This window comes from Nematostella vectensis, chromosome 15, assembly GCF_932526225.1.
Source record: "Nematostella vectensis chromosome 15, jaNemVect1.1, whole genome shotgun sequence".
Taxonomy (NCBI): domain Eukaryota; kingdom Metazoa; phylum Cnidaria; class Anthozoa; order Actiniaria; family Edwardsiidae; genus Nematostella; species Nematostella vectensis.
The window spans coordinates 4,395,339-4,423,046 of NC_064048.1; the positions used below are offsets into that span (position 1 = coordinate 4,395,339).

At 39.3% G+C, this 27,708-nt stretch overlaps 1 protein-coding gene across 3 annotated transcripts in view; it reads right to left on the reverse strand.

Moving 5' to 3' along the window:
* LOC5515660 (acetyl-CoA carboxylase-like) overlaps positions 1–27,708 on the reverse strand; it is a 76,306-nt gene that overhangs the window by 28,590 nt on the left and 20,008 nt on the right. For 2 of the 3 annotated variants that reach the window (XM_048722387.1, XM_048722388.1), the window contains exons 30-38: positions 23,526–23,639; positions 23,095–23,184; positions 22,453–22,509; positions 21,577–21,638; positions 21,464–21,512; positions 20,417–20,520; positions 19,004–19,112; positions 18,128–18,244; positions 17,629–17,688 (exon numbers count right to left, since the gene is read on the reverse strand). In XM_048722387.1, coding sequence (XP_048578344.1) covers positions 17,629–17,688; positions 18,128–18,244; positions 19,004–19,112; positions 20,417–20,520; positions 21,464–21,512; positions 21,577–21,638; positions 22,453–22,509; positions 23,095–23,184; positions 23,526–23,639 — 762 coding nt within the window. The remainder of the gene's footprint in view (positions 1–17,628; positions 17,689–18,127; positions 18,245–19,003; positions 19,113–20,416; positions 20,521–21,463; positions 21,513–21,576; positions 21,639–22,452; positions 22,510–23,094; positions 23,185–23,525; positions 23,640–27,708) is intronic. The other variant, XM_048722386.1, reaches the window with a different exon arrangement.

The window sequence follows — 27,708 nt, forward strand, 5'->3', positions numbered from 1 at the left end:
AGTCAACTCCAGCATGGGAATATCCCCTAGATAATACAACAGAAAAAGTCAACTCCAACATGGGAACATCCCCTAGATAATACAACAGAAAAAGTCAACTCCGACATGGGAACATCCCCTAGATAATACAACAGAAAAAGTCAACTCCGATATTGGAACAACCCCTAGATAATACAACAGAAAAAGTTAACTCCGACATAAGAACATCCCCTAGATAATACAACAGAAAAAGTCAACTCCGATATTGGAACATCCCCTAGATAATACAACAGAAAAAGTCAACTCCGACATTGGAATATCCCCTAGATAATACAACAGAAAAAGTTAACTCCAACAATGGAATATCCCCTAGATAATACAACAAAAAAAGTCAACTCCGATATTGGAACATCCCCTAGATAATACAACAGAAAAAGTCAACTCCAACATGGGAATATCCCCTAGATAATACAACAGAAAAAGTCAACTCCGACATGGGAACATCCCCTAGATAATACAACAGAAAAAGTCAACTCCGACATGGGAATATCCCCTAGATAATACAACAGAAAAAGTCAACTCCAACAATGGAACATCCCCTAGATAATACAACAGAAAAAGTCAACTCCGACAATGGAACATCCCCTAGATAATACAACAGAAAAAAGTCAATTTCGACATGAGAATATCCCCTAGATAATACAACAAAAAAAAGTCAACTCCGATATTGGAACATCCCCTAGATAATACAACAGAAAAAGTCAACTCCAACAATGGAACATCCCCTAGATAATACAACAGAAAAAGTCAACTCCGACATTGGAATATCCCCTAGATAATACAACAGAAAAAGTCAACTCCAACAATGGAACATCCCCTAGATAATACAACAGAAAAAGTCAACTCCAACAATGGAACATCCTCTAGATAATACAACAGAAAAAGTCAACTCCGACATTGGAATATCCTCTAGATAATACAACAGAAAAAAGTCAATTTCGACATGAGAATATCCCCTAGATAATACAACAAAAAAAGTCAACTCCGATATTGGAACATCCCCTAGATAATACAACAGAAAAAGTCAACTCCGACATTGGAATATCCCCTAGATAATACAACAGAAAAAGTTAACTCCAACAATGGAATATCCCCTAGATAATACAACAAAAAAAGTCAACTCCGATATTGGAACATCCCCTAGATAATACAACAGAAAAAGTCAACTCCGACATTGGAATATCCCCTAGATAATACAACAGAAAAAGTCAACTCCAGCATGGGAATATCCCCTAGATAATACAACAGAAAAAGTCAACTCCAACATGGGAACATCCCCTAGATAATACAACAGAAAAAGTCAACTCCGACATGGGAACATCCCCTAGATAATACAACAGAAAAAGTCAACTCCGATATTGGAACAACCCCTAGATAATACAACAGAAAAAGTTAACTCCAACAATGGAACATCCCCTAGACAATACAACAGAAAAAGTCAACTCCAACATGGGAACATCCCCTAGATAATACAACAGAAAACGTCAACTCCGACAATGGAATATCCCCTAGATAATACAACAGAAAAAGTCAACTCCAACATGGGAACATCCCCTAAATAATACAACAGAAAAAGTCAACTCCAACATGGGAATATCCCCTAGATAATACAACATGGGAACATCCCCTAGATAATACAACAGAAAAAGTCAACTCCAACATGGGAACATCCCCTAGATAATACAACAGAAAAAGTTAACTCCGACATGGGAATATCCCCTAGAAAATACAACAGAAAAAGTCAACTCCAACATGGGAACATCCCCTAGATAATACAACAGAAAAAGTCAACTCCAAAATCGGAATATCCCCTAGATAATACAACAGAAAAAGTCAACTCCAACATGGGAATATCCCCTAGATAATACAACAGAAAAAGTCAACTCCAACATGGGAATTTCCCCTAGATAATACAACAGAAAAAGTCAACTCCGACATTGGAACATCCCCTAGATAATACAACAGAAAAAGTCAACTCCAACATGGGAATATCCCCTAGATAATACAACAGAAAAAGTCAACTCCAACATGGGAATATCCCCTAGATAATACAACAGAAAAAGTCAACTCCAACATGGGAATATCCCCTAGATAATACAACAGAAAAAGTCAACTCCGACATTGGAATATCCCCTAGATAATACAACAGAAAAAAGTCAACTCCAACATGAGAACATCCCCTAGATAATACAACAGAAAAAGTCAACTCCAACATGGGAATATCCCCTAGATAATACAACAGAAAAAGTCAACTCCAACATGGGAATATCCCCTAGATAATACAACAGAAAAAGTCAACTCCGACATTGGAATATCCCCTAGATAATACAACAGAAAAAAGTCAACTCCAACATGAGAACATCCCCTACAGAATACAACAGAAAAAGTCAACTCCGATATTGGAACATCCCCTAGATAATACAACAGAAAAAAGTCAATTCCGACATGAGAATATCCCCTAGATAATACAACAGAAAAAGTCAACTCCGACAATGGAACATCCCCTAGATAATACAACAGAAAAAGTCAACTCCGACATGGAAATATCCCCTAGATAATACAACAGAAAAAGTCAACTCCAACATGGAATATCCCCTAGATAATACAACAGAAAAAGTCAACTCCAACATGGGAACATCCCCTAAATAATACAACAGAAAAAGTCAACTCCAACATGGGAATATCCCCTAGATAATACAACATGGGAACATCCCCTAGATAATACAACAGAAAAAGTCAACTCCAACATGGGAACATCCCCTAGATAATACAACAGAAAAAGTTAACTCCGACATGGGAATATCCCCTAGAAAATACAACAGAAAAAGTCAACTCCAACATGGGAACATCCCCTAGATAATACAACAGAAAAAGTCAACTCCAAAATCGGAATATCCCCTAGATAATACAACAGAAAAAGTCAACTCCAACATGGGAACATCCCCTAGATAATACAACAGAAAAAGTCAACTCCAACATGGGAATTTCCCCTAGATAATACAACAGAAAAAGTCAACTCCGACATTGGAACATCCCCTAGATAATACAACAGAAAAAGTCAACTCCAACATGGGAATATCCCCTAGATAATACAACAGAAAAAGTCAACTCCAACATGGGAATATCCCCTAGATAATACAACAGAAAAAGTCAACTCCAACATGGGAATATCCCCTAGATAATACAACAGAAAAAGTCAACTCCGACATTGGAATATCCCCTAGATAATACAACAGAAAAAAGTCAACTCCAACATGAGAACATCCCCTACAGAATACAACAGAAAAAGTCAACTCCGACATGGGAATATCCCCTAGATAATACAACAGAAAAAGTCAACTCCGACATCGGAATATCCCCTAGATAATACAACAGAAAAAGTTAACTCCAACAATGGAATATCCCCTAGATAATACAACAAAAAAAGTCAACTCCGATATTGGAACATCCCCTAGATAATACAACAGAAAAAGTTAACTCCAACAATGGAATATCCCCTAGATAATACAACAAAAAAAGTCAACTCCGATATTGGAACATCCCCTAGATAATACAACAGAAAAAGTCAACTCCAACAATGGAACATCCCCTAGATAATACAACAGAAAAAGTCAACTCCGACATTGGAATATCCCCTAGATAATACAACAGAAAAAGTCAACTCAGACATTGGAACATCCCCTACAGAATACAACAGAAAAAGTCAACTCCAACATGGGAATATCCCCTAGATAATACAACAGAAAAAGTCAACTCCAACATGGGAACATCCCCTAGATAATACAACAGAAAAAGTCAACTCCGACATGGGAACATCCCCTAGATAATACAACAGAAAAAGTCAACTCCGATATTGGAACATCCCCTAGATAATACAACAGAAAAAGTTAACTCCAACAATGGAACATCCCCTAGACAATACAACAGAAAAAGTCAACTCCAACATGGGAACATCCCCTAGATAATACAACAGAAAACGTCAACTCCGACAATGGAATATCCCCTAGATAATACAACAGAAAAAGTCAACTCCAACATGGGAACATCCCCTAAATAATACAACAGAAAAAGTCAACTCCGACAATGGAACATCCCCTAGATAATACAACAGAAAAAGTCAACTCCGACATGGGAATATCCCCTAGATAATACAACAGAAAAAGTCAACTCCAACATGGGAATATCCCCTAGATAATACAACAGAAAAAGTCAACTCCGACATGGGAATATCCCCTAGATAATACAACAGAAAAAGTCAATTCCGACATGGGAATATCCCCTAGATAATACAACAGAAAAAGTCAACTCCAACATGGGAACATCCCCTAGATAATACAACAGAAAAAGTCAATTCCGACATGGGAATATCCCCTAAATAATACAACAGAAAAAGTCAACTCCGACAATGGAACATCCCCTAGATAATACAACAGAAAAAGTCAACTCCGACATGGAAATATCCCCTAGATAATACAACAGAAAAAGTCAACTCCGACAATGGAACATCCCCTAGATAATACAACAGAAAAAGTCAACTCCGACATGGAAATATCCCCTAGATAATACAACAGAAAAAGTCAACTCCAACATGGGAATATCCCCTAGATAATACAACAGAAAAAGTCAACTCCGACATGGGAACATCCCCTAGATAATACAACAGAAAAAGTCAACTCCGACATGGGAATATCCCCTAGATAATACAACAGAAAAAGTCAACTCCAACAATGGAACATCCCCTAGATAATACAACAGAAAAAGTCAACTCCGACAATGGAACATCCCCTAGATAATACAACAGAAAAAAGTCAATTTCGACATGAGAATATCCCCTAGATAATACAACAAAAAAAAGTCAACTCCGATATTGGAACATCCCCTAGATAATACAACAGAAAAAGTTAACTCCAACAATGGAACATCCCCTAGATAATACAACAGAAAAAGTCAACTCCGACATTGGAATATCCCCTAGATAATACAACAGAAAAAGTCAACTCCAACAATGGAACATCCCCTAGATAATACAACAGAAAAAGTCAACTCCAACAATGGAACATCCTCTAGATAATACAACAGAAAAAGTCAACTCCGACATTGGAATATCCCCTAGATAATACAACAGAAAAAAGTCAATTTCGACATGAGAATATCCCCTAGATAATACAACAAAAAAAGTCAACTCCGATATTGGAACATCCCCTAGATAATACAACAGAAAAAGTCAACTCCGACATTGGAATATCCCCTAGATAATACAACAGAAAAAGTTAACTCCAACAATGGAATATCCCCTAGATAATACAACAAAAAAAGTCAACTCCGATATTGGAACATCCCCTAGATAATACAACAGAAAAAGTCAACTCCAACATGGGAATATCCCCTAGATAATACAACAGAAAAAGTCAACTCCGACATGGGAACATCCCCTAGATAATACAACAGAAAAAGTCAACTCCGACATGGGAATATCCCCTAGATAATACAACAGAAAAAGTCAACTCCATCAATGGAACATCCCCTAGATAATACAACAGAAAAAGTCAACTCCGACAATGGAACATCCCCTAGATAATACAACAGAAAAAAGTCAATTTCGACATGAGAATATCCCCTAGATAATACAACAAAAAAAAGTCAACTCCGATATTGGAACATCCCCTAGATAATACAACAGAAAAAGTCAACTCCAACAATGGAACATCCCCTAGATAATACAACAGAAAAAGTCAACTCCGACATTGGAATATCCCCTAGATAATACAACAGAAAAAGTCAACTCCAACAATGGAACATCCCCTAGATAATACAACAGAAAAAGTCAACTCCAACAATGGAACATCCTCTAGATAATACAACAGAAAAAGTCAACTCCGACATTGGAATATCCCCTAGATAATACAACAGAAAAAAGTCAATTTCGACATGAGAATATCCCCTAGATAATACAACAAAAAAAGTCAACTCCGATATTGGAACATCCCCTAGATAATACAACAGAAAAAGTCAACTCCGACATTGGAATATCCCCTAGATAATACAACAGAAAAAGTTAACTCCAACAATGGAATATCCCCTAGATAATACAACAAAAAAAGTCAACTCCGATATTGGAACATCCCCTAGATAATACAACAGAAAAAGTCAACTCCGACATTGGAATATCCCCTAGATAATACAACAGAAAAAGTCAACTCCAGCATGGGAATATCCCCTAGATAATACAACAGAAAAAGTCAACTCCAACATGGGAACATCCCCTAGATAATACAACAGAAAAAGTCAACTCCGACATGGGAACATCCCCTAGATAATACAACAGAAAAAGTCAACTCCGATATTGGAACAACCCCTAGATAATACAACAGAAAAAGTTAACTCCGACATAAGAACATCCCCTAGATAATACAACAGAAAAAGTCAACTCCGATATTGGAACATCCCCTAGATAATACAACAGAAAAAGTCAACTCCGACATTGGAATATCCCCTAGATAATACAACAGAAAAAGTTAACTCCAACAATGGAATATCCCCTAGATAATACAACAAAAAAAGTCAACTCCGATATTGGAACATCCCCTAGATAATACAACAGAAAAAGTCAACTCCAACATGGGAATATCCCCTAGATAATACAACAGAAAAAGTCAACTCCGACATGGGAACATCCCCTAGATAATACAACAGAAAAAGTCAACTCCGACATGGGAATATCCCCTAGATAATACAACAGAAAAAGTCAACTCCAACAATGGAACATCCCCTAGATAATACAACAGAAAAAGTCAACTCCGACAATGGAACATCCCCTAGATAATACAACAGAAAAAAGTCAATTTCGACATGAGAATATCCCCTAGATAATACAACAAAAAAAGTCAACTCCGATATTGGAACATCCCCTAGATAATACAACAGAAAAAGTCAACTCCGACATTGGAATATCCCCTAGATAATACAACAGAAAAAGTTAACTCCAACAATGGAATATCCCCTAGATAATACAACAAAAAAAGTCAACTCCGATATTGGAACATCCCCTAGATAATACAACAGAAAAAGTCAACTCCGACATTGGAATATCCCCTAGATAATACAACAGAAAAAGTCAACTCCAGCATGGGAATATCCCCTAGATAATACAACAGAAAAAGTCAACTCCAACATGGGAACATCCCCTAGATAATACAACAGAAAAAGTCAACTCCGACATGGGAACATCCCCTAGATAATACAACAGAAAAAGTCAACTCCGATATTGGAACAACCCATAGATAATACAACAGAAAAAGTTAACTCCAACAATGGAACATCCCCTAGACAATACAACAGAAAAAGTCAACTCCAACATGGGAACATCCCCTAGATAATACAACAGAAAACGTCAACTCCGACAATGGAATATCCCCTAGATAATACAACAGAAAAAGTCAACTCCAACATGGGAACATCCCCTAAATAATACAACAGAAAAAGTCAACTCCAACATGGGAATATCCCCTAGATAATACAACATGGGAACATCCCCTAGATAATACAACAGAAAAAGTCAACTCCAACATGGGAACATCCCCTAGATAATACAACAGAAAAAGTTAACTCCGACATGGGAATATCCCCTAGAAAATACAACAGAAAAAGTCAACTCCAAAATCGGAATATCCCCTAGATAATACAACAGAAAAAGTCAACTCCAACATGGGAATATCCCCTAGATAATACAACAGAAAAAGTCAACTCCAACATGGGAATTTCCCCTAGATAATACAACAGAAAAAGTCAACTCCGACATTGGAACATCCCCTAGATAATACAACAGAAAAAGTCAACTCCAACATGGGAATATCCCCTAGATAATACAACAGAAAAAGTCAACTCCAACATGGGAATATCCCCTAGATAATACAACAGAAAAAGTCAACTCCAACATGGGAATATCCCCTAGATAATACAACAGAAAAAGTCAACTCCGACATTGGAATATCCCCTAGATAATACAACAGAAAAAAGTCAACTCCAACATGAGAACATCCCCTAGATAATACAACAGAAAAAGTCAACTCCAACATGGGAATATCCCCTAGATAATACAACAGAAAAAGTCAACTCCAACATGGGAATATCCCCTAGATAATACAACAGAAAAAGTCAACTCCGACATTGGAATATCCCCTAGATAATACAACAGAAAAAAGTCAACTCCAACATGAGAACATCCCCTACAGAATACAACAGAAAAAGTCAACTCCGATATTGGAACATCCCCTAGATAATACAACAGAAAAAAGTCAATTCCGACATGAGAATATCCCCTAGATAATACAACAGAAAAAGTCAACTCCGACAATGGAACATCCCCTAGATAATACAACAGAAAAAGTCAACTCCGACATGGAAATATCCCCTAGATAATACAACAGAAAAAGTCAACTCCAACATGGAATATCCCCTAGATAATACAACAGAAAAAGTCAACTCCAACATGGGAACATCCCCTAAATAATACAACAGAAAAAGTCAACTCCAACATGGGAATATCCCCTAGATAATACAACATGGGAACATCCCCTAGATAATACAACAGAAAAAGTCAACTCCAACATGGGAACATCCCCTAGATAATACAACAGAAAAAGTTAACTCCGACATGGGAATATCCCCTAGAAAATACAACAGAAAAAGTCAACTCCAACATGGGAACATCCCCTAGATAATACAACAGAAAAAGTCAACTCCAAAATCGGAATATCCCCTAGATAATACAACAGAAAAAGTCAACTCCAACATGGGAATATCCCCTAGATAATACAACAGAAAAAGTCAACTCCAACATGGGAATTTCCCCTAGATAATACAACAGAAAAAGTCAACTCCGACATTGGAACATCCCCTAGATAATACAACAGAAAAAGTCAACTCCAACATGGGAATATCCCCTAGATAATACAACAGAAAAAGTCAACTCCAACATGGGAATATCCCCTAGATAATACAACAGAAAAAGTCAACTCCAACATGGGAATATCCCCTAGATAATACAACAGAAAAAGTCAACTCCGACATTGGAATATCCCCTAGATAATACAACAGAAAAAAGTCAACTCCAACATGAGAACATCCCCTACAGAATACAACAGAAAAAGTCAACTCCGATATTGGAACATCCCCTAGATAATACAACAGAAAAAAGTCAATTCCGACATGAGAATATCCCCTAGATAATACAACAGAAAAAGTCAATTCCGACATGGGAATATCCCCTAGATAATACAACAGAAAAAGTCAACTCCGACATCGGAATATCCCCTAGATAATACAACAGAAAAAGTCAACTCCAACATGGGAATATCCCCTAGATAATACAACAGAAAAAGTCAACTACGACATGGAATATCCCCTAGATAATACAACAGAAAAAGTCAACTCCGACAATGGAACATCCCCTAGATAATACAACAGAAAAAGTCAACTCCGACAATGGAACATCCCCTAGATAATACAACAGAAAAAGTCAACTCCGACATGGGAATATCCCCTAGATAATACAACAGAAAAAGTCAACTCCAACATGGGAATATCCCCTAGATAATACAACAGAAAAAGTCAACTCCGACATTGGAATATCCCCTAGATAATACAACAGAAAAAAGTCAACTCCAACATGAGAACATCCCCTAGATAATACAACAGAAAAAGTCAACTCCAACATGGGAATATCCCCTAGATAATACAACAGAAAAAGTCAACTCCAACATGGGAATATCCCCTAGATAATACAACAGAAAAAGTCAACTCCGACATTGGAATATCCCCTAGATAATACAACAGAAAAAAGTCAACTCCAACATGAGAACATCCCCTACAGAATACAACAGAAAAAGTCAACTCCGATATTGGAACATCCCCTAGATAATACAACAGAAAAAAGTCAATTCCGACATGAGAATATCCCCTAGATAATACAACAGAAAAAGTCAACTCCGACAATGGAACATCCCCTAGATAATACAACAGAAAAAGTCAACTCCGACATGGAAATATCCCCTAGATAATACAACAGAAAAAGTCAACTCCAACATGGAATATCCCCTAGATAATACAACAGAAAAAGTCAACTCCAACATGGGAACATCCCCTAAATAATACAACAGAAAAAGTCAACTCCAACATGGGAATATCCCCTAGATAATACAACATGGGAACATCCCCTAGATAATACAACAGAAAAAGTCAACTCCAACATGGGAACATCCCCTAGATAATACAACAGAAAAAGTTAACTCCGACATGGGAATATCCCCTAGAAAATACAACAGAAAAAGTCAACTCCAACATGGGAACATCCCCTAGATAATACAACAGAAAAAGTCAACTCCAAAATCGGAATATCCCCTAGATAATACAACAGAAAAAGTCAACTCCAACATGGGAATATCCCCTAGATAATACAACAGAAAAAGTCAACTCCAACATGGGAATTTCCCCTAGATAATACAACAGAAAAAGTCAACTCCGACATTGGAACATCCCCTAGATAATACAACAGAAAAAGTCAACTCCAACATGGGAATATCCCCTAGATAATACAACAGAAAAAGTCAACTCCAACATGGGAATATCCCCTAGATAATACAACAGAAAAAGTCAACTCCAACATGGGAATATCCCCTAGATAATACAACAGAAAAAGTCAACTCCGACATTGGAATATCCCCTAGATAATACAACAGAAAAAAGTCAACTCCAACATGAGAACATCCCCTACAGAATACAACAGAAAAAGTCAACTCCGATATTGGAACATCCCCTAGATAATACAACAGAAAAAAGTCAATTCCGACATGAGAATATCCCCTAGATAATACAACAGAAAAAGTCAATTCCGACATGGGAATATCCCCTAGATAATACAACAGAAAAAGTCAACTCCGACATCGGAATATCCCCTAGATAATACAACAGAAAAAGTCAACTCCAACATGGGAATATCCCCTAGATAATACAACAGAAAAAGTCAACTACGACATGGAATATCCCCTAGATAATACAACAGAAAAAGTCAACTCCGACAATGGAACATCCCCTAGATAATACAACAGAAAAAGTCAACTCCGACAATGGAACATCCCCTAGATAATACAACAGAAAAAGTCAACTCCGACATGGGAATATCCCCTAGATAATACAACAGAAAAAGTCAACTCCAACATGGGAATATCCCCTAGATAATACAACAGAAAAAGTCAACTCCGACATGGGAACATCCCCTAGATAATACAACAGAAAAAGTCAATTCCGACATGGGAATATCCCCTAGATAATACAACAGAAAAAGTCAACTCCAACATGGGAATATCCCCTAGATAATACAACAGAAAAAGTCAACTCCAACATGGGAACATCCCCTAGATAATACAACAGAAAAAGTCTCTTCCGACATGGGAATATCCCCTAGATAATACAACAGAAAAAGTCAACTCCGACAATGGAACATCCCCTAGATAATACAACAGAAAAAGTCAACTCCGACATGGAAATATCCCCTAGATAATACAACAGAAAAAGTCAACTCCAACATGGAAATATCCCCTAGATAATACAACAGAAAAAGTCAACTCCGACATGGGAACATCCCCTAGATAATACAACAGAAAAAGTCAACTCCGACATGGGAATATCCCCTAGATAATACAACAGAAAAAGTTAACTCCAACAATGGAACACCCCCTAGATAATACAACAGAAAAAGTCAACTCCGACATTGGAACATCCCCTAGATAATACAACAGAAAAAGTCAACTCCGACATTGGAATATCCCCTAGATAATACAACAGAAAAAGTCAACTCCGACAATGGAACATGCCCTAGATAATACAACAGAGAAAGTCAACTCCAACATTGGAATATCCGCTAGATAATACAACAGAAAAAGTCAACTCCGACATTGGAACATCCCCTAGATAATACAACAGAAAAAGTCAACTCCGACATTGGAATATCCCCTAGATAATACAACAGAAAAAGTCAACTCCGACAATGGAACATGCCCTAGATAATACAACAGAAAAAGTCAACTCCAACAATGGAACATCCCCTAGATAATACAACAGAAAAAGTCAACTCCGACAATGGAACATCCCCTAGATAATACAACAGAAAAAAGTCAATTTCGACATGAGAATATCCCCTAGATAATACAACAAAAAAAGTCAACTCCGATATTGGAACATCCCCTAGATAATACAACAGAAAAAGTCAACTCCAACAATGGAACATCCCCTAGATAATACAACAGAAAAAGTCAACTCCGACATTGGAATATCCCCTAGATAATACAACAGAAAAAGTCAACTCCAACAATGGAACATCCCCTAGATAATACAACAGAAAAAGTCAACTCCAACAATGGAACATCCTCTAGATAATACAACAGAAAAAGTCAACTCCGACATTGGAATATCCTCTAGATAATACAACAGAAAAAAGTCAATTTCGACATGAGAATATCCCCTAGATAATACAACAAAAAAAGTCAACTCCGATATTGGAACATCCCCTAGATAATACAACAGAAAAAGTCAACTCCGACATTGGAATATCCCCTAGATAATACAACAGAAAAAGTTAACTCCAACAATGGAATATCCCCTAGATAATACAACAAAAAAAGTCAACTCCGATATTGGAACATCCCCTAGATAATACAACAGAAAAAGTCAACTCCGACATTGGAATATCCCCTAGATAATACAACAGAAAAAGTCAACTCCAACATGGGAACATCCCCTAGATAATACAACAGAAAAAGTCAACTCCGACATGGGAACATCCCCTAGATAATACAACAGAAAAAGTCAACTCCGATATTGGAACAACCCCTAGATAATACAACAGAAAAAGTTAACTCCGACATGGGAACATCCCCTAGATAATACAACAGAAAAAGTCAACTCCGATATTGGAACATCCCCTAGATAATACAACAGAAAAAGTCAACTCCGACATTGGAATATCCCCTAGATAATACAACAGAAAAAGTTAACTCCAACAATGGAATATCCCCTAGATAATACAACAAAAAAAGTCAACTCCGATATTGGAACATCCCCTAGATAATACAACAGAAAAAGTCAACTCCAACATGGGAATATCCCCTAGATAATACAACAGAAAAAGTCAACTCCGACATGGGAACATCCCCTAGATAATACAACAGAAAAAGTCAACTCCGACATGGGAATATCCCCTAGATAATACAACAGAAAAAGTCAACTCCAACAATGGAACATCCCCTAGATAATACAACAGAAAAAGTCAACTCCGACAATGGAACATCCCCTAGATAATACAACAGAAAAAAGTCAATTTCGACATGAGAATATCCCCTAGATAATACAACAAAAAAAAGTCAACTCCGATATTGGAACATCCCCTAGATAATACAACAGAAAAAGTCAACTCCAACAATGGAACATCCCCTAGATAATACAACAGAAAAAGTCAACTCCGACATTGGAATATCCCCTAGATAATACAACAGAAAAAGTCAACTCCAACAATGGAACATCCCCTAGATAATACAACAGAAAAAAGTCAACTCCAACAATGGAACATCCCCTACAGAATACAACAGAAAAAGTCAACTCCGATATTGGAACATCCCCTAGATAATACAACAGAAAAAAGTCAATTCCGACATGAGAATATCCCCTAGATAATACAACAGAAAAAGTCAATTCCGACATGGGAATATCCCCTAGATAATACAACAGAAAAAGTCAACTCCGACATCGGAATATCCCCTAGATAATACAACAGAAAAAGTCAACTCCAACATGGGAATATCCCCTAGATAATACAACAGAAAAAGTCAACTACGACATGGGAATATCCCCTAGATAATACAACAGAAAAAGTCAACTCCGACAATGGAACATCCCCTAGATAATACAACAGAAAAAGTCAACTCCGACAATGGAACATCCCCTAGATAATACAACAGAAAAAGTCAACTCCGACATGGGAATATCCCCTAGATAATACAACAGAAAAAGTCAACTCCAACATGGGAATATCCCCTAGATAATACAACAGAAAAAGTCAACTCCGACATGGGAACATCCCCTAGATAATACAACAGAAAAAGTCAATTCCGACATGGGAATATCCCCTAGATAATACAACAGAAAAAGTCAACTCCAACATGGGAATATCCCCTAGATAATACAACAGAAAAAGTCAACTCCAACATGGGAACATCCCCTAGATAATACAACAGAAAAAGTCTCTTCCGACATGGGAATATCCCCTAGATAATACAACAGAAAAAGTCAACTCCGACAATGGAACATCCCCTAGATAATACAACAGAAAAAGTCAACTCCGACATGGAAATATCCCCTAGATAATACAACAGAAAAAGTCAACTCCAACATGGAAATATCCCCTAGATAATACAACAGAAAAAGTCAACTCCGACATGGGAACATCCCCTAGATAATACAACAGAAAAAGTCAACTCCGACATGGGAATATCCCCTAGATAATACAACAGAAAAAGTTAACTCCAACAATGGAACACCCCCTAGATAATACAACAGAAAAAGTCAACTCCGACATTGGAACATCCCCTAGATAATACAACAGAAAAAGTCAACTCCGACATTGGAATATCCCCTAGATAATACAACAGAAAAAGTCAACTCCGACAATGGAACATGCCCTAGATAATACAACAGAGAAAGTCAACTCCAACATTGGAATATCCGCTAGATAATACAACAGAAAAAGTCAACTCCGACATTGGAACATCCCCTAGATAATACAACAGAAAAAGTCAACTCCGACATTGGAATATCCCCTAGATAATACAACAGAAAAAGTCAACTCCGACAATGGAACATGCCCTAGATAATACAACAGAAAAAGTCAACTCCAACAATGGAACATCCCCTAGATAATACAACAGAAAAAGTCAACTCCGACAATGGAACATCCCCTAGATAATACAACAGAAAAAAGTCAATTTCGACATGAGAATATCCCCTAGATAATACAACAACAAAAAGTCAACTCCGATATTGGAACATCCCCTAGATAATACAACAGAAAAAGTCAACTCCAACAATGGAACATCCCCTAGATAATACAACAGAAAAAGTCAACTCCGACATTGGAATATCCCCTAGATAATACAACAGAAAAAGTCAACTCCAACAATGGAACATCCCCTAGATAATACAACAGAAAAAGTCAACTCCAACAATGGAACATCCTCTAGATAATACAACAGAAAAAGTCAACTCCGACATTGGAATATCCTCTAGATAATACAACAGAAAAAAGTCAATTTCGACATGAGAATATCACCTAGATAATACAACAAAAAAAGTCAACTCCGATATTGGAACATCCCCTAGATAATACAACAGAAAAAGTCAACTCCGACATTGGAATATCCCCTAGATAATACAACAGAAAAAGTTAACTCCAACAATGGAATATCCCCTAGATAATACAACAAAAAAAGTCAACTCCGATATTGGAACATCCCCTAGATAATACAACAGAAAAAGTCAACTCCGACATTGGAATATCCCCTAGATAATACAACAGAAAAAGTCAACTCCAACATGGGAACATCCCCTAGATAATACAACAGAAAAAGTCAACTCCGACATGGGAACATCCCCTAGATAATACAACAGAAAAAGTCAACTCCGATATTGGAACAACCCCTAGATAATACAACAGAAAAAGTTAACTCCGACATGGGAACATCCCCTAGATAATACAACAGAAAAAGTCAACTCCGATATTGGAACATCCCCTAGATAATACAACAGAAAAAGTCAACTCCGACATTGGAATATCCCCTAGATAATACAACAGAAAAAGTTAACTCCAACAATGGAATATCCCCTAGATAATACAACAAAAAAAGTCAACTCCGATATTGGAACATCCCCTAGATAATACAACAGAAAAAGTCAACTCCAACATGGGAATATCCCCTAGATAATACAACAGAAAAAGTCAACTCCGACATGGGAACATCCCCTAGATAATACAACAGAAAAAGTCAACTCCAACATGGGAACATCCCCTAAATAATACAACAGAAAAAGTCAACTCCAACATGGGAATATCCCCTAGATAATACAACATGGGAACATCCCCTAGATAATACAACAGAAAAAGTCAACTCCGACATGGGAATATCCCCTAGATAATACAACAGAAAAAGTCAACTCCAACAATGGAACATCCCCTAGATAATACAACAGAAAAAGTCAACTCCGACAATGGAACATCCCCTAGATAATACAACAGAAAAAAGTCAATTTCGACATGAGAATATCCCCTAGATAATACAACAAAAAAAAGTCAACTCCGATATTGGAACATCCCCTAGATAATACAACAGAAAAAGTCAACTCCAACAATGGAACATCCCCTAGATAATACAACAGAAAAAGTCAACTCCGACATTGGAATATCCCCTAGATAATACAACAGAAAAAGTCAACTCCAACAATGGAACATCCCCTAGATAATACAACAGAAAAAGTCAACTCCAACAATGGAACATCCTCTAGATAATACAACAGAAAAAGTCAACTCCAACATGGGAACATCCCCTAAATAATACAACAGAAAAAGTCAACTCCAACATGGGAATATCCCCTAGATAATACAACATGGGAACATCCCCTAGATAATACAACAGAAAAAGTCAACTCCGACATGGGAATATCCCCTAGATAATACAACAGAAAAAGTCAACTCCAACAATGGAACCTTCCCTAGATAATACAACAGAAAAAGTCAACTCCGACATGGGAACATCCCCTAGAAAATACAACAGAAAAAGTCAACTCCAACATGGGAACATCCCCTAGATAATACAACAGAAAAAGTCAACTCCGACATCGGAATATCCCCTAGATAATACAACAGAAAAAGTCAACTCCAACATGGGAATATCCCCTAGATAATACAACAGAAAAAGTCAACTCCGACATGGGAACATCCCCTAGATAATACAACAGAAAAAGTCAACTCTAACATGGGAATATCCCCTAGATAATACAACAGAAAAAGTCAACTCCAACATTGGAACATCACCTAGATAATACAACAAAAAAAAGTCAACTCCAATATGGGAATGGGAACATCCCCTAAATAATACAACAGAAAAAGTCAACTCCGACATGGGAATATCCCCTAGATAATACAACAGAAAAAGTCAACTCCGACATGGGAACATCCCCTAGATAATACAACAGAAAAAGTCAACTCCGACATGGGAACATCCCCTAGATAATACAACAGAAAAAGTCAACTCCGATATTGGAACATCTCCTAGATAATACAACAGAAAAAGTCAACTCCAACAATGGAACATCCCCTAGATAATACAACAGAAAAAGTCACGTCATGCAGCAAACAATACCCACCAGCAAAGCGACCGTGTAATATTGTGGTGAGAGAAAAACGAAGTTTTCATTTCATTCTATCTCGACCGATATTAATTTGTAGATTGTCTGGAGTACGTTAAAATCGTTAGATATAATCCTTACATGACAATCGCAGATGTGGTAGGTGATGCGACGGATTGCTTTCTCTTTTAAAACGTCTTTCTGCAGGTTTAAACAAATAAAACGTGAATCAACAGTCTGAAACTTGAAATGTAACCACACAGAGTATTCAAGCAAGTGGGGGGAAGGACTCGATTTGGTTAACCGCTGAACATCAATTCGACCCAGTTGAAATCATCTTCGGTATTCAAAGTTATTAATTTTGGGGTGTGTTTGGATAAAAAAAGTTTTACGATTGAAGTAGTGTCCTACTAAGGGGCTATTAAGGCCATCTTAACATCATTGTTCCTTAAAGTCAGTAAATTACCGCTCTAAACCAACCGTGCATTATTCTCGAAACACGCCCCTGATTGTACAATAACATTGGTGGCGCAGTTGGCAAATAGCTGCTCTGCAGTGCCAGTGTTCTCTAAAAATAAACAGGCCTCGCTGGATTCTTTTCAATCTAGCAAAATGGACTGCCAACAAGGGACTAACCCACCTTTGACTTGGTGAATTCGTACACCCTCTGCTTGCATTCTTCTAGCTTCTTGTGCTTGGCACTGATTTTAAGGGCGATGTTGATAATGTGGATGGGCTCTTCTTCTAGCCTTGAGTCCTGGCGACAAAAGAATGAATATAGGCATCATTTAATAATTAAGTTGTGTCTTCCTAGGACAAGCCCCGATTTTGCGTCAGGCTTTTGCTGTGTCGAACCTGAGTATTTGGACTGTATCAATCAGTTAAAATCAGTTTTAACCGTAAGGGATAGCACTTTGGGTATGATCAACAGCAATTCCTACCACTAAAAGATAGCACATTAGTCGATAGCACATTGGTCGAAGAAATATCTATAATTCTAAAAACCAAACACATTTCAGTTTTCCTGAATTGCGGTCCTTAAGACGCTACCATCGAGCACATTTTCTGGCTACAATCCAGTTGTTATTAAGATGTGATGATTTACATAAGGCAAGAAGCCAGTTTAGAAAACTTTGCCGCGTTTGGAAACTCGATTCGCAGAAATCTTTTTTTTCGCTGCCTGGAAAAAAAATTTCAAAATGGAAGCCATGTTTGAATTCTGTCAACCGACGCCGGTCCATTGCTTGGGCGCGCACCTTTAATTGGTCGAGCTCGAGAGGTGGACCAATCACATCTCACCATTGACCAAGTTCGTCCTCTATATTTTCCGCGAGTAAACGTTAGATGAAAATACCCCTGGGCCGGGTTCCTAAATATCAGGTTAACGCTAGTCCAGGAAAAAATGGCTTTTTTATTCAATCAAATGTTGAGAGCATATTTATCAGTGGGTTAGCGCTAACCTGATTTCTAGGAACCGGCCCCTAGGTTTCCGAGAATGGCTTTGTGAAGGTCTCACCTTTTTCTTCTCAGTAAAGGTGAAATCAGTTCGGCGGTAGCCCTGCATGGGGGAGAACGGCGGCGTCACTTCTGGAGGCTGGAAGCGACTCATGATTTCATCAAAGTTCCTTGAGACGAAAAACGAAACAACAGCAGTAATGTTTCGTGCACACTAGTGACATATAGACATAATGATATAGGCGCATGCACCCTAATGTTCATATGTTCAGGTGTGAATGGTTCGACATTTTGACATAAGCCCAACATAACGACATGAACATAAAGACATAAGAGGAAAAAAAACATGTTTTTCGTTATGTCTGGCTTAAAAGAGTGCGCGCGTCTATGTTGTTATGTCGTTATGTCACTAGTGTGCACTAGGCATAAGGGAAACCGCATTTGGTTGAAAGAGTGTATTTCAGGAGGTTTTTAGTATACGTCAATCAAAGAACGGGTAAATCTTTACAAAGGAGTAGATATCAATCTAAACAATGGCATAACCTTATAGGAGTATATGTCAATCAAAGTAACGGCTTATACTTATTAGGGGTATTTTTCAATAAAAGTGATGGCATAACCTTATAAAGGGTACCTGCCAATCAAAGTAAGACTTATCCTTATAAGGAGTATCTGTCAATCGAAGTAACAGCTAATCCTTATAGGGGTATCAATCAAAGAAATGGCTCATTCTAATAAGGGGTATCTGTCAATCAAAGTAACTGCTTATCTTTATAGGGGGTATCTGTCAATCAAAGTAACGGCTTATCCTTATAAGGGGTATCTGTCAATCAAAGTAACAACTTACCCTTATGGGGTATATATCAAACAAAAATGGCTCATTCTAATAAGGGGTATCTGTCAATCAAAGAAACGGCTTATCCTTATATGGGGTATCTGTCAATCAAAGTAACGGCTTATCCTTATATGGGGTATCTTATATGGGGCTCGCTAATATCTAAATTTCATATCTTCTAAATTTCTTTAAAATTTGGAATTAAGCTTTTGGTCAGAGGAACCCCTTGTTTGCGGAATCTTGAGCTTATATATTAAGAATTGGAAAATTTCATGCCATTTTTTTGCTGTCCTGTCAATCAAAGTAACGGCCTATCCTTATACGGGGTATCTGTCAATCAAAGTAATTATCTATCCTTATACGGGGTATCTGTCAATCAAAGTAATTATCTATCCTTATAAGGGGTATCTTTCAATCCAAGTAATTATCTATCCTTATACGGGGTATCTGTCAATCAAAGTAATTATCCATTCTTCTACGGGGTATCTGTCAATCAAAGTAATTATCTATCCTTATAAGGGGTATCTTTCAATCCAAGTAGTGGTATATCCTTATATGGCTAACTGTCAATTACAAAACACTTATATTTCCTGATTGTTCCCTGTCGGTCTTATAAGGGGTCACAAATGGTCCACTCACCTCTCAAACTCGTCCATGGAGTTGAAGGCTGCCATGACTCCCGTGCGTGTACACACATATGGCTGGTTGGCGAGGTCAAAAAGATCATCACTTAGGCTCCGTACCTACATTGCATTGTCATGGATACAAGCGGTTATGTGAGGCTTTATCTTGCCGTTGCGCCATCAGTGCTTATCGTTTCGTGCTGACGTGAGGTTACACAGTGTGTTTAGGGTCTGTGCTGACAATAGATTATGCCAAGTCTGTTTATCGTCAAGCGCTGACAAGTGAGGTTACACAGTGTGTTTAGGGTCTGTGCTGACAATAGATTATGCCAAGTCTGTTTATCATCAAGCGCTGACAAGTGAGGTTACACAGTGTGTTTAGTTTCTGTGCTGACAAGAGATTATGCCAAGTCTGTTTATCGTCAAGCGCTTACATTAGGTTACGGCGCCAAGTGCGCTCAAAGCCTGCGCTGACATGCAGGAGGCAGGTAGTTATAGCTCAAGCTTAGAAGCAAGTTAGCACTTCATTAATCAGCAGATAAACCTAACATCGCGTGTTTACTTCTTTTTCTGGTATTAAAATTATCATGCGATCTTTCATCCTTTCGCCTGTTTACTTTTCCTTTTGTTTTGCAACAACTGTTCTTCACTGCATTTTCGTATAATTACATAACTACCACTCCATTGTTAAAGCTGTAAAGCCAGCGGTACGCTAAAATTACGTCGTTTAAAATTATCTTTATTTGCATGTAACACAAATAATTAGTTGACGTAACAGCGTCAACAATAATCAACAACAAATCAATTTCAATCATATCAGCCAGTCAATTGACTCGTGAAACATTCAGTTGATGGACAGGCGGGATTTCTCTTTAATAGAAGAATAGGGAAATCGCAATTGGTTTAGAGAGTATTTTCAGGTTTTTGGTTAACGTCAATCAAAGTAATGGTAAATCCTTATAAGGAGTATAAGCAAAATAGCACAATTGACTCGTCAAACACTAAGTTGATGGACAGGCGGGATTTCTCTTTAATAGCTTCGGTTACCGGGTCTTTAACTTACCCTTGGCATCGAAAGTATTGTCTTGCTAGATGGAACTTTCTGGAGAGATCTAGAATAATAAGGTGTCAAGCAGACAGCGGAAGGACAGCGATGGGAAGTAAAGAAGGATATACCTGTTTGGATGTGAGGATGGCAAGCTAAACTGGAACTCGACAATAAAGACATTCTCATTCAGCTGAAACAAAAAAAAAGGTAAGAGAACTAAGAAAAAAAATACAATTACATGTAATTGTATCCCCTTTATCAATGAAATAAATACAAAAAGACCAAATTGTTGTGATCGTGAACAAGAAGAATTTTTGGTGTATTGTATTCCCTTTATCAATGGAATTTACTCCTAATAAATGCTTGAAAGCCGTAATAACTTGTGGTCTCACAAGTGAAGGAAAAGAATGTGAAAGATCTTTCTTTAGAAACTAAGAGTCAGATTACTTGGATTGTAGGGTCATTATGTACTTGCATTTTCAGTCCTAGTCTGCAAACCCTCCTCAAAAAAATTCAACTGCTCATCTGCTTTCTGGCTTCTTTCATTCAAACTAACGGAATATATGGAGCCTTTTGATTGGTCAGAGCCTTGCTAAAAGGCGGCGTAATTGGAAGCCAGTGCTGTTCAATGAAAACGCTTTAAAGCCGCATTGTCACCAGTTCACTTCCGTAGGTCCGACGGAAACCTCGACCGTTAAAAGACAAAAGAATCTATTAGAATCCGAGATATTTAACAGGCCATCCGCTCTAAATTATCAATCACTTCCTCAAAGAAACTTCCAATAGACACACTGCTTTCAATATTTTGAAATATTTTTCGCGTTTTCCGTTAAAAATCATCGGAGATTGTTACGTAATCGACCGGAAGTAAACTGGTGACAATGCGGCTTTAAAGATTTCAACTGACTAAACAGAAGACGATTTAGGTGTTGTAAATCGGCGGTGAGAGTTCGCAGAATATTGAAAAAATTCAGTACAAGTCACATGATCGTGCAGCATCTTACCATTTCGTGGTAGAGTGTCGTAAGTTCGTACGCCTGGTAACTCCGCCGGACATAGACCTAAGTAAACAGAATATGGCTCAAAACAACCAGGACAACGCTTTGCACCAGATAGTGTTTGATTTTTGTAAAGCTTGCTTAAGTGGTCGCCCTTGGGACGACGCGGGACGAGGCTGGGCCCCGGATGTAAAAAAAAACCTTACAAACATTTTTATATATACATAGCTTACTGTTGTTGGTTGCACTGCCCGCCACAGGATTTGGGTTTAAAGTCCGTGAATCCTACTTGCGTGACACTGTTGTTTTGTTTTTGTTTTGAATGTGTAGAACTCCCATCATTTTGAAAAATATAACTTACCCAGCATTGTTTGATATCGTAGAAATAAATCGAGTCGAATTTATTGTAGGATGGATTGAACTTCAGCATGATTCAAACGGATTTAATTCACATGCATGGGGTTTTCATAGCCTACAAAACCACGTGTCACGCAAATCGGTTCGACTTTTGCTTTGTGTGTTTTGTTCAGACGTCTGTATCATTTCGTGTCTGTATGTTGATTGAGTTTTTGACGAAAAGATTGAGTAGAAAAAGAAGTATCTGTTGTAGCAGGCCCGAACCCCGAAACAGACAGCATCAATACTAACCTCAAGTGCTGCCTTTCTGACTGCTTCATTTTTGTGATAAAAAAAGCTTGGTAACACGTCAAAGATTGCCGTCTCGGAGTAAATCAGTTTCTGCAATAAAATCGGTGGTTATGTTTTCAAAAGAGGAAGTGGCTAACACATCAAATATTCAGTATCTCTATATAGGAAATGTTTTGACAGCCATTTTCACAAAACGTGGCCACAAACATTGACTTTCAAGATACTATCTCAGAGATTTGGAAACTTATAGCATGTTCTGGTCTTGGCATTCCAAATTCATATATTCATCGGATAGATGAAGAGTTTTTTAATCAACTTGGATAGTTATTTTTTTTTTTCCATAATTTAAATTGTTTTCGAGCATTTTGAAAAAAAAAAACATTTTTCAGCAGTGCAAATGCACAGCAAGCTATCCCAAAGAGTCCACTGACCTGAAGTGACTCAGGCGAGAACTGGCTTCCCATTATGTCAACGGCAGAGAGGAAGAGGGACTCGATTTGATTGTGTCTTCGCTCGTAGGATGGCTGCTGTGACGCCAATAGAGCCTGGGGAAACCAATGTATTAGATTTATGTTACAAGAAACATAGGAAAAGAAAATACATAACTGTCATTAGCTATCTTGCTCGTAGTGCACTCAGTATGTCTCCGTTTTCTAGCTCGGGGTGCACTTGCCCCACTTGTCACGCTCAGGGTACACATATCACTATACCTCATGTCTAACCTGTCTCGCTCAAGAGTACACCCATCTCTAAGTCTTACCTGTCTCTGTCGGAGTACACCCATCACTATGTCTTACCTGTCTCGGAGTACACCCATCGCTATGTCTTACCTGTCTCGGAGTACACCCATCACTATGTCTTACCTGTCTCGGAGTACACCCATCACTATGTCTCACCTGTCTCGCTCAGAGTACACTCATCACTATGTCTTACCTGTCTCTCTCAGAGTACACTTATCACTAAGTCTCACCTGTCTCACTTAGAGTACACTCATCACTATGTCTCACCTGTCTCTCTCAGAGTACACTCATCACTATGTCTTACCTGTCTCTCTTAGAGTACACTTATCACTAAGTCTCACCTGTCTCTCTCGGAGTACACTAATCACTATGTCTCACCTGTCTCAGAGCACACCCATCACTATGTCTCACCTGTCTCTCTCAGAGTACACTCATCACTATGTCTCACCTGTCTCAGAGTACACCCATCACTATCTCTCACCTGTCTCTCTCAGAGTACACTCATCACTATGTCTCACCTGTCTCGCTCAGAGTACACTCATCACTATGTCTCACCTGTCTCAGAGTACACCCATCACTATGTCTCACCTGTCTCGGAGTACACCCATCTCTAAGTCTTACCTGTCTCTTTCGGAGTACACCCATCACCACGGCTCACCTGTCTCAATCAGAGTACACCCATCACTATGTCTCACCTGCCTCGCTCGGAATACAAACGTCACTATGTCTTACCTGTCTCGGAGTACACTCATCACTATGTCTCACCTGTCTCAGAGTACACCCATCACTATGTCTCACCTGTCTCTCTCAGAGTACACCCATCACTATGTCTGACCTGTCTCTCTCGGAGTACACTCATCACTATGTCTCAACTGTCTCGGAGAACACCCATCACTATGTCTCACCTGTCTCTCTCGGAGTACACCCATCACTATGTCTCACCTGTCTCGCTCAGAGTACACTCATCACTATGTCTCACCTGTCTCACTCAGAGTACACCAATCACTATGTCTCACCTGTCTCTCTCAGAGTACAATCATCACTATGTCTCACCTGTCTCACTCAGAGTACACCCATCACTATGTCTCACCTGTCTCGCTCGGAGTACACTCATCACTATGTCTCACCTGTCTCTCTCGGAGTACACCCATCACTATGTCTCACCTGTCTCACTCAGAGTACACCCATCACTATGTCTCACCTGTCTCACTCAGAGTACACCCATCACAATGTCTCACCTGTCTCGCTCGGAGTACACTCATCACTATGTGTCACCTGTCTCACTCAGAGTACACTCATCACTATGTCTCGCTCAGAGTACACTCATCACTATGTCTCACCTGTCTCACTCAGAGTACACCCATCACTATGTCTCACCTGTCTCACTCAGAGTGCACCCATCACTGTCTCACCTGTGTCTCTCAGAGTACACTCATCACTATGTCTCACCTGTCTCTCTCAGAGTACACTTATCACTATGTCTCACCTGTCTCACTCAGAGTACACTCATCACCATGTCTCACCTGTCTCGCTCAGAGTACACTCATCACTATGTCTCACCTGTCTCGCTCAGAGTACACTCATCACTATGTCTCACCTGTCTCGCTCAGAGTACACTCATCACTATGTCTCACCTGTCTCACTCAGAGTACACTCATCACTATGTCTCACCTGTCTCACTCAGAGTACACTCATCACTATGTCTCACCTGTCTCACTCAGAGTAAACCCATCACTATGTCTCACCTGTCTCGCTCAGAGTACACCCATCACTATGTCTCACCTGTCTCACTCAGAGTACACCCATCACTATGTCTCACCTGTCTCTCTCAGAGTGCACCCATCACTATGTCTCACCTGTCTCACTCAGAGTGCACCCATCACTATGTCTCACCTGTCTCACTCAGAGTACACCCATCACTATGTCTCACCTGTCTCACTCAGAGTACACTCATCACTATGTCTCACCTGTCTCGCTCAGAGTACACCCATCACTATGTCTCACCTGTCTCACTCAGAGTGCACCCATCACTATGTCTCACCTGTGTCGCTCAGAGTGTACCCATCACTATGTCTCACCTGTCTCACTCAGAGTACACCCATCACTAAGTCTCACCTGTCTCGCTCAGAGTACACCCATCACTATGTCTCGCCTGTCTCGCTCAGAGTACACCCATCACTACGGCTCACCTGTCTCAATCAGAGTACACCCATCACTATGTCTCACCTGTCTCGCTTAGAGTACACCCATCACTATGTCTCACCTGTCTCGCTCGGAATACAAACGTCACTATGTCTTACCTGTCTCGGAGTACACACATCACTATGTCTCACCTGTCTCGGAGTACACCCATCACTATGTCTCACCTGTCTCGCTCAGAGTACACTCATCACTATGTCTCACCTGTCTCACTCAGAGTACACCCATCACTATGTCTCACCAGTCTCACTCAGAGTACACCCATCACTATTTCTCACCTGTCTCACTCAGAGTACACTCATCACTATGTCTCACCTGTCTCACTCAGAGTACACCCATCACTATGTCTCACCAGTCTCACTCAGAGTACACCCATCACTATGTCTTACCTGTCTCACTCAGAGTGCACCCATCACTATGTCTTACCTGTCTCGCTTAGAGTACACCCATCACTATGTCTTACCTGTCTCGCTCAGAGTGTACCCATCACTATGTCTCACCTGTCTCACTCAGAGTACACCCATCACTAAGTCTCACCTGTCTCGCTCAGAGTACACCCATCACTATGTCTCGCCTGTCTCGCTCAGAGTACACCCATCACTACGGCTCACCTGTCTCAATCAGAGTACACCCATCACTATGTCTCACCTGTCTCGCTTAGAGTACACCCATCACTATGTCTCACCTGTCTCGCTCGGAATACAAACGTCACTATGTCTTACCTGTCTCGGAGTACACACATCACTATGTCTCACCTGTCTCGGAGTACACCCATCACTATGTCTCACCTGTCTCGCTCAGAGTACACCCATCACTATGTCTCACCTGTCTCGCTCAGGGTACACCCATCACTACGGCTCACCTGTCTCAATCAGAGTACACCCATCACTAGGTCTCACCTGTCTCGCTTAGAGTACACCCATCACTATGTCTCACCTGTCTCGCTCGGAATACAAACGTCACTATGTCTTACCTGTCTCGGAGTACACACATCACTATGTCTCACCTGTCTCGGAGTACACCCATCACTATGTCTCACCTGTCTCGCTCAGAGTACACCCATCACTATGTCTTACCTGTCTCTCTCAGAGTACACCCATCACTATGTCTCACCTGTCTCACTCAGAGTACACCCATCACTATGTCTCACCTGTCTCTCTCAGAGTACACTCATCACTATGTCTCACCTGTCTCACTCAGAGTACACCCATCACTATGTCTCACCTGTCTCTCTCAGAGTACACTCATCACTATGTCTCACCTGTCTCACTCAGAGTAGACTCATCACTATGTCTCACCTGTCTCGGAGTACACCCATCACTATGTCTTACCTGTCTCGCTTAGAGTACACCCATCACTGTCTCACCTGTCTCTCTCAGAGTACACTCATCACTATGTCTCACCTGTCTCGGAGTACACCCATCACTATGTCTTACCTGTCTCGCTTAGAGTACACCCATCACTATGTCTCACCTGTCTCTCTCGGAGTGCACCCATCACTATGTCTCACCTGTCTCGCTCAGAGTGCACCCATCACTATGTCTCACCTGTCTCTCTCAGAGTACACTCATCACTATGTCTCACCTGTCTCGCTCAGAGTACACTCATCACTATGTCTCACCTGTCTCACTCAGAGTAGGCTCATCACTATGTCTCACCTGTCTCGCTCAGAGTA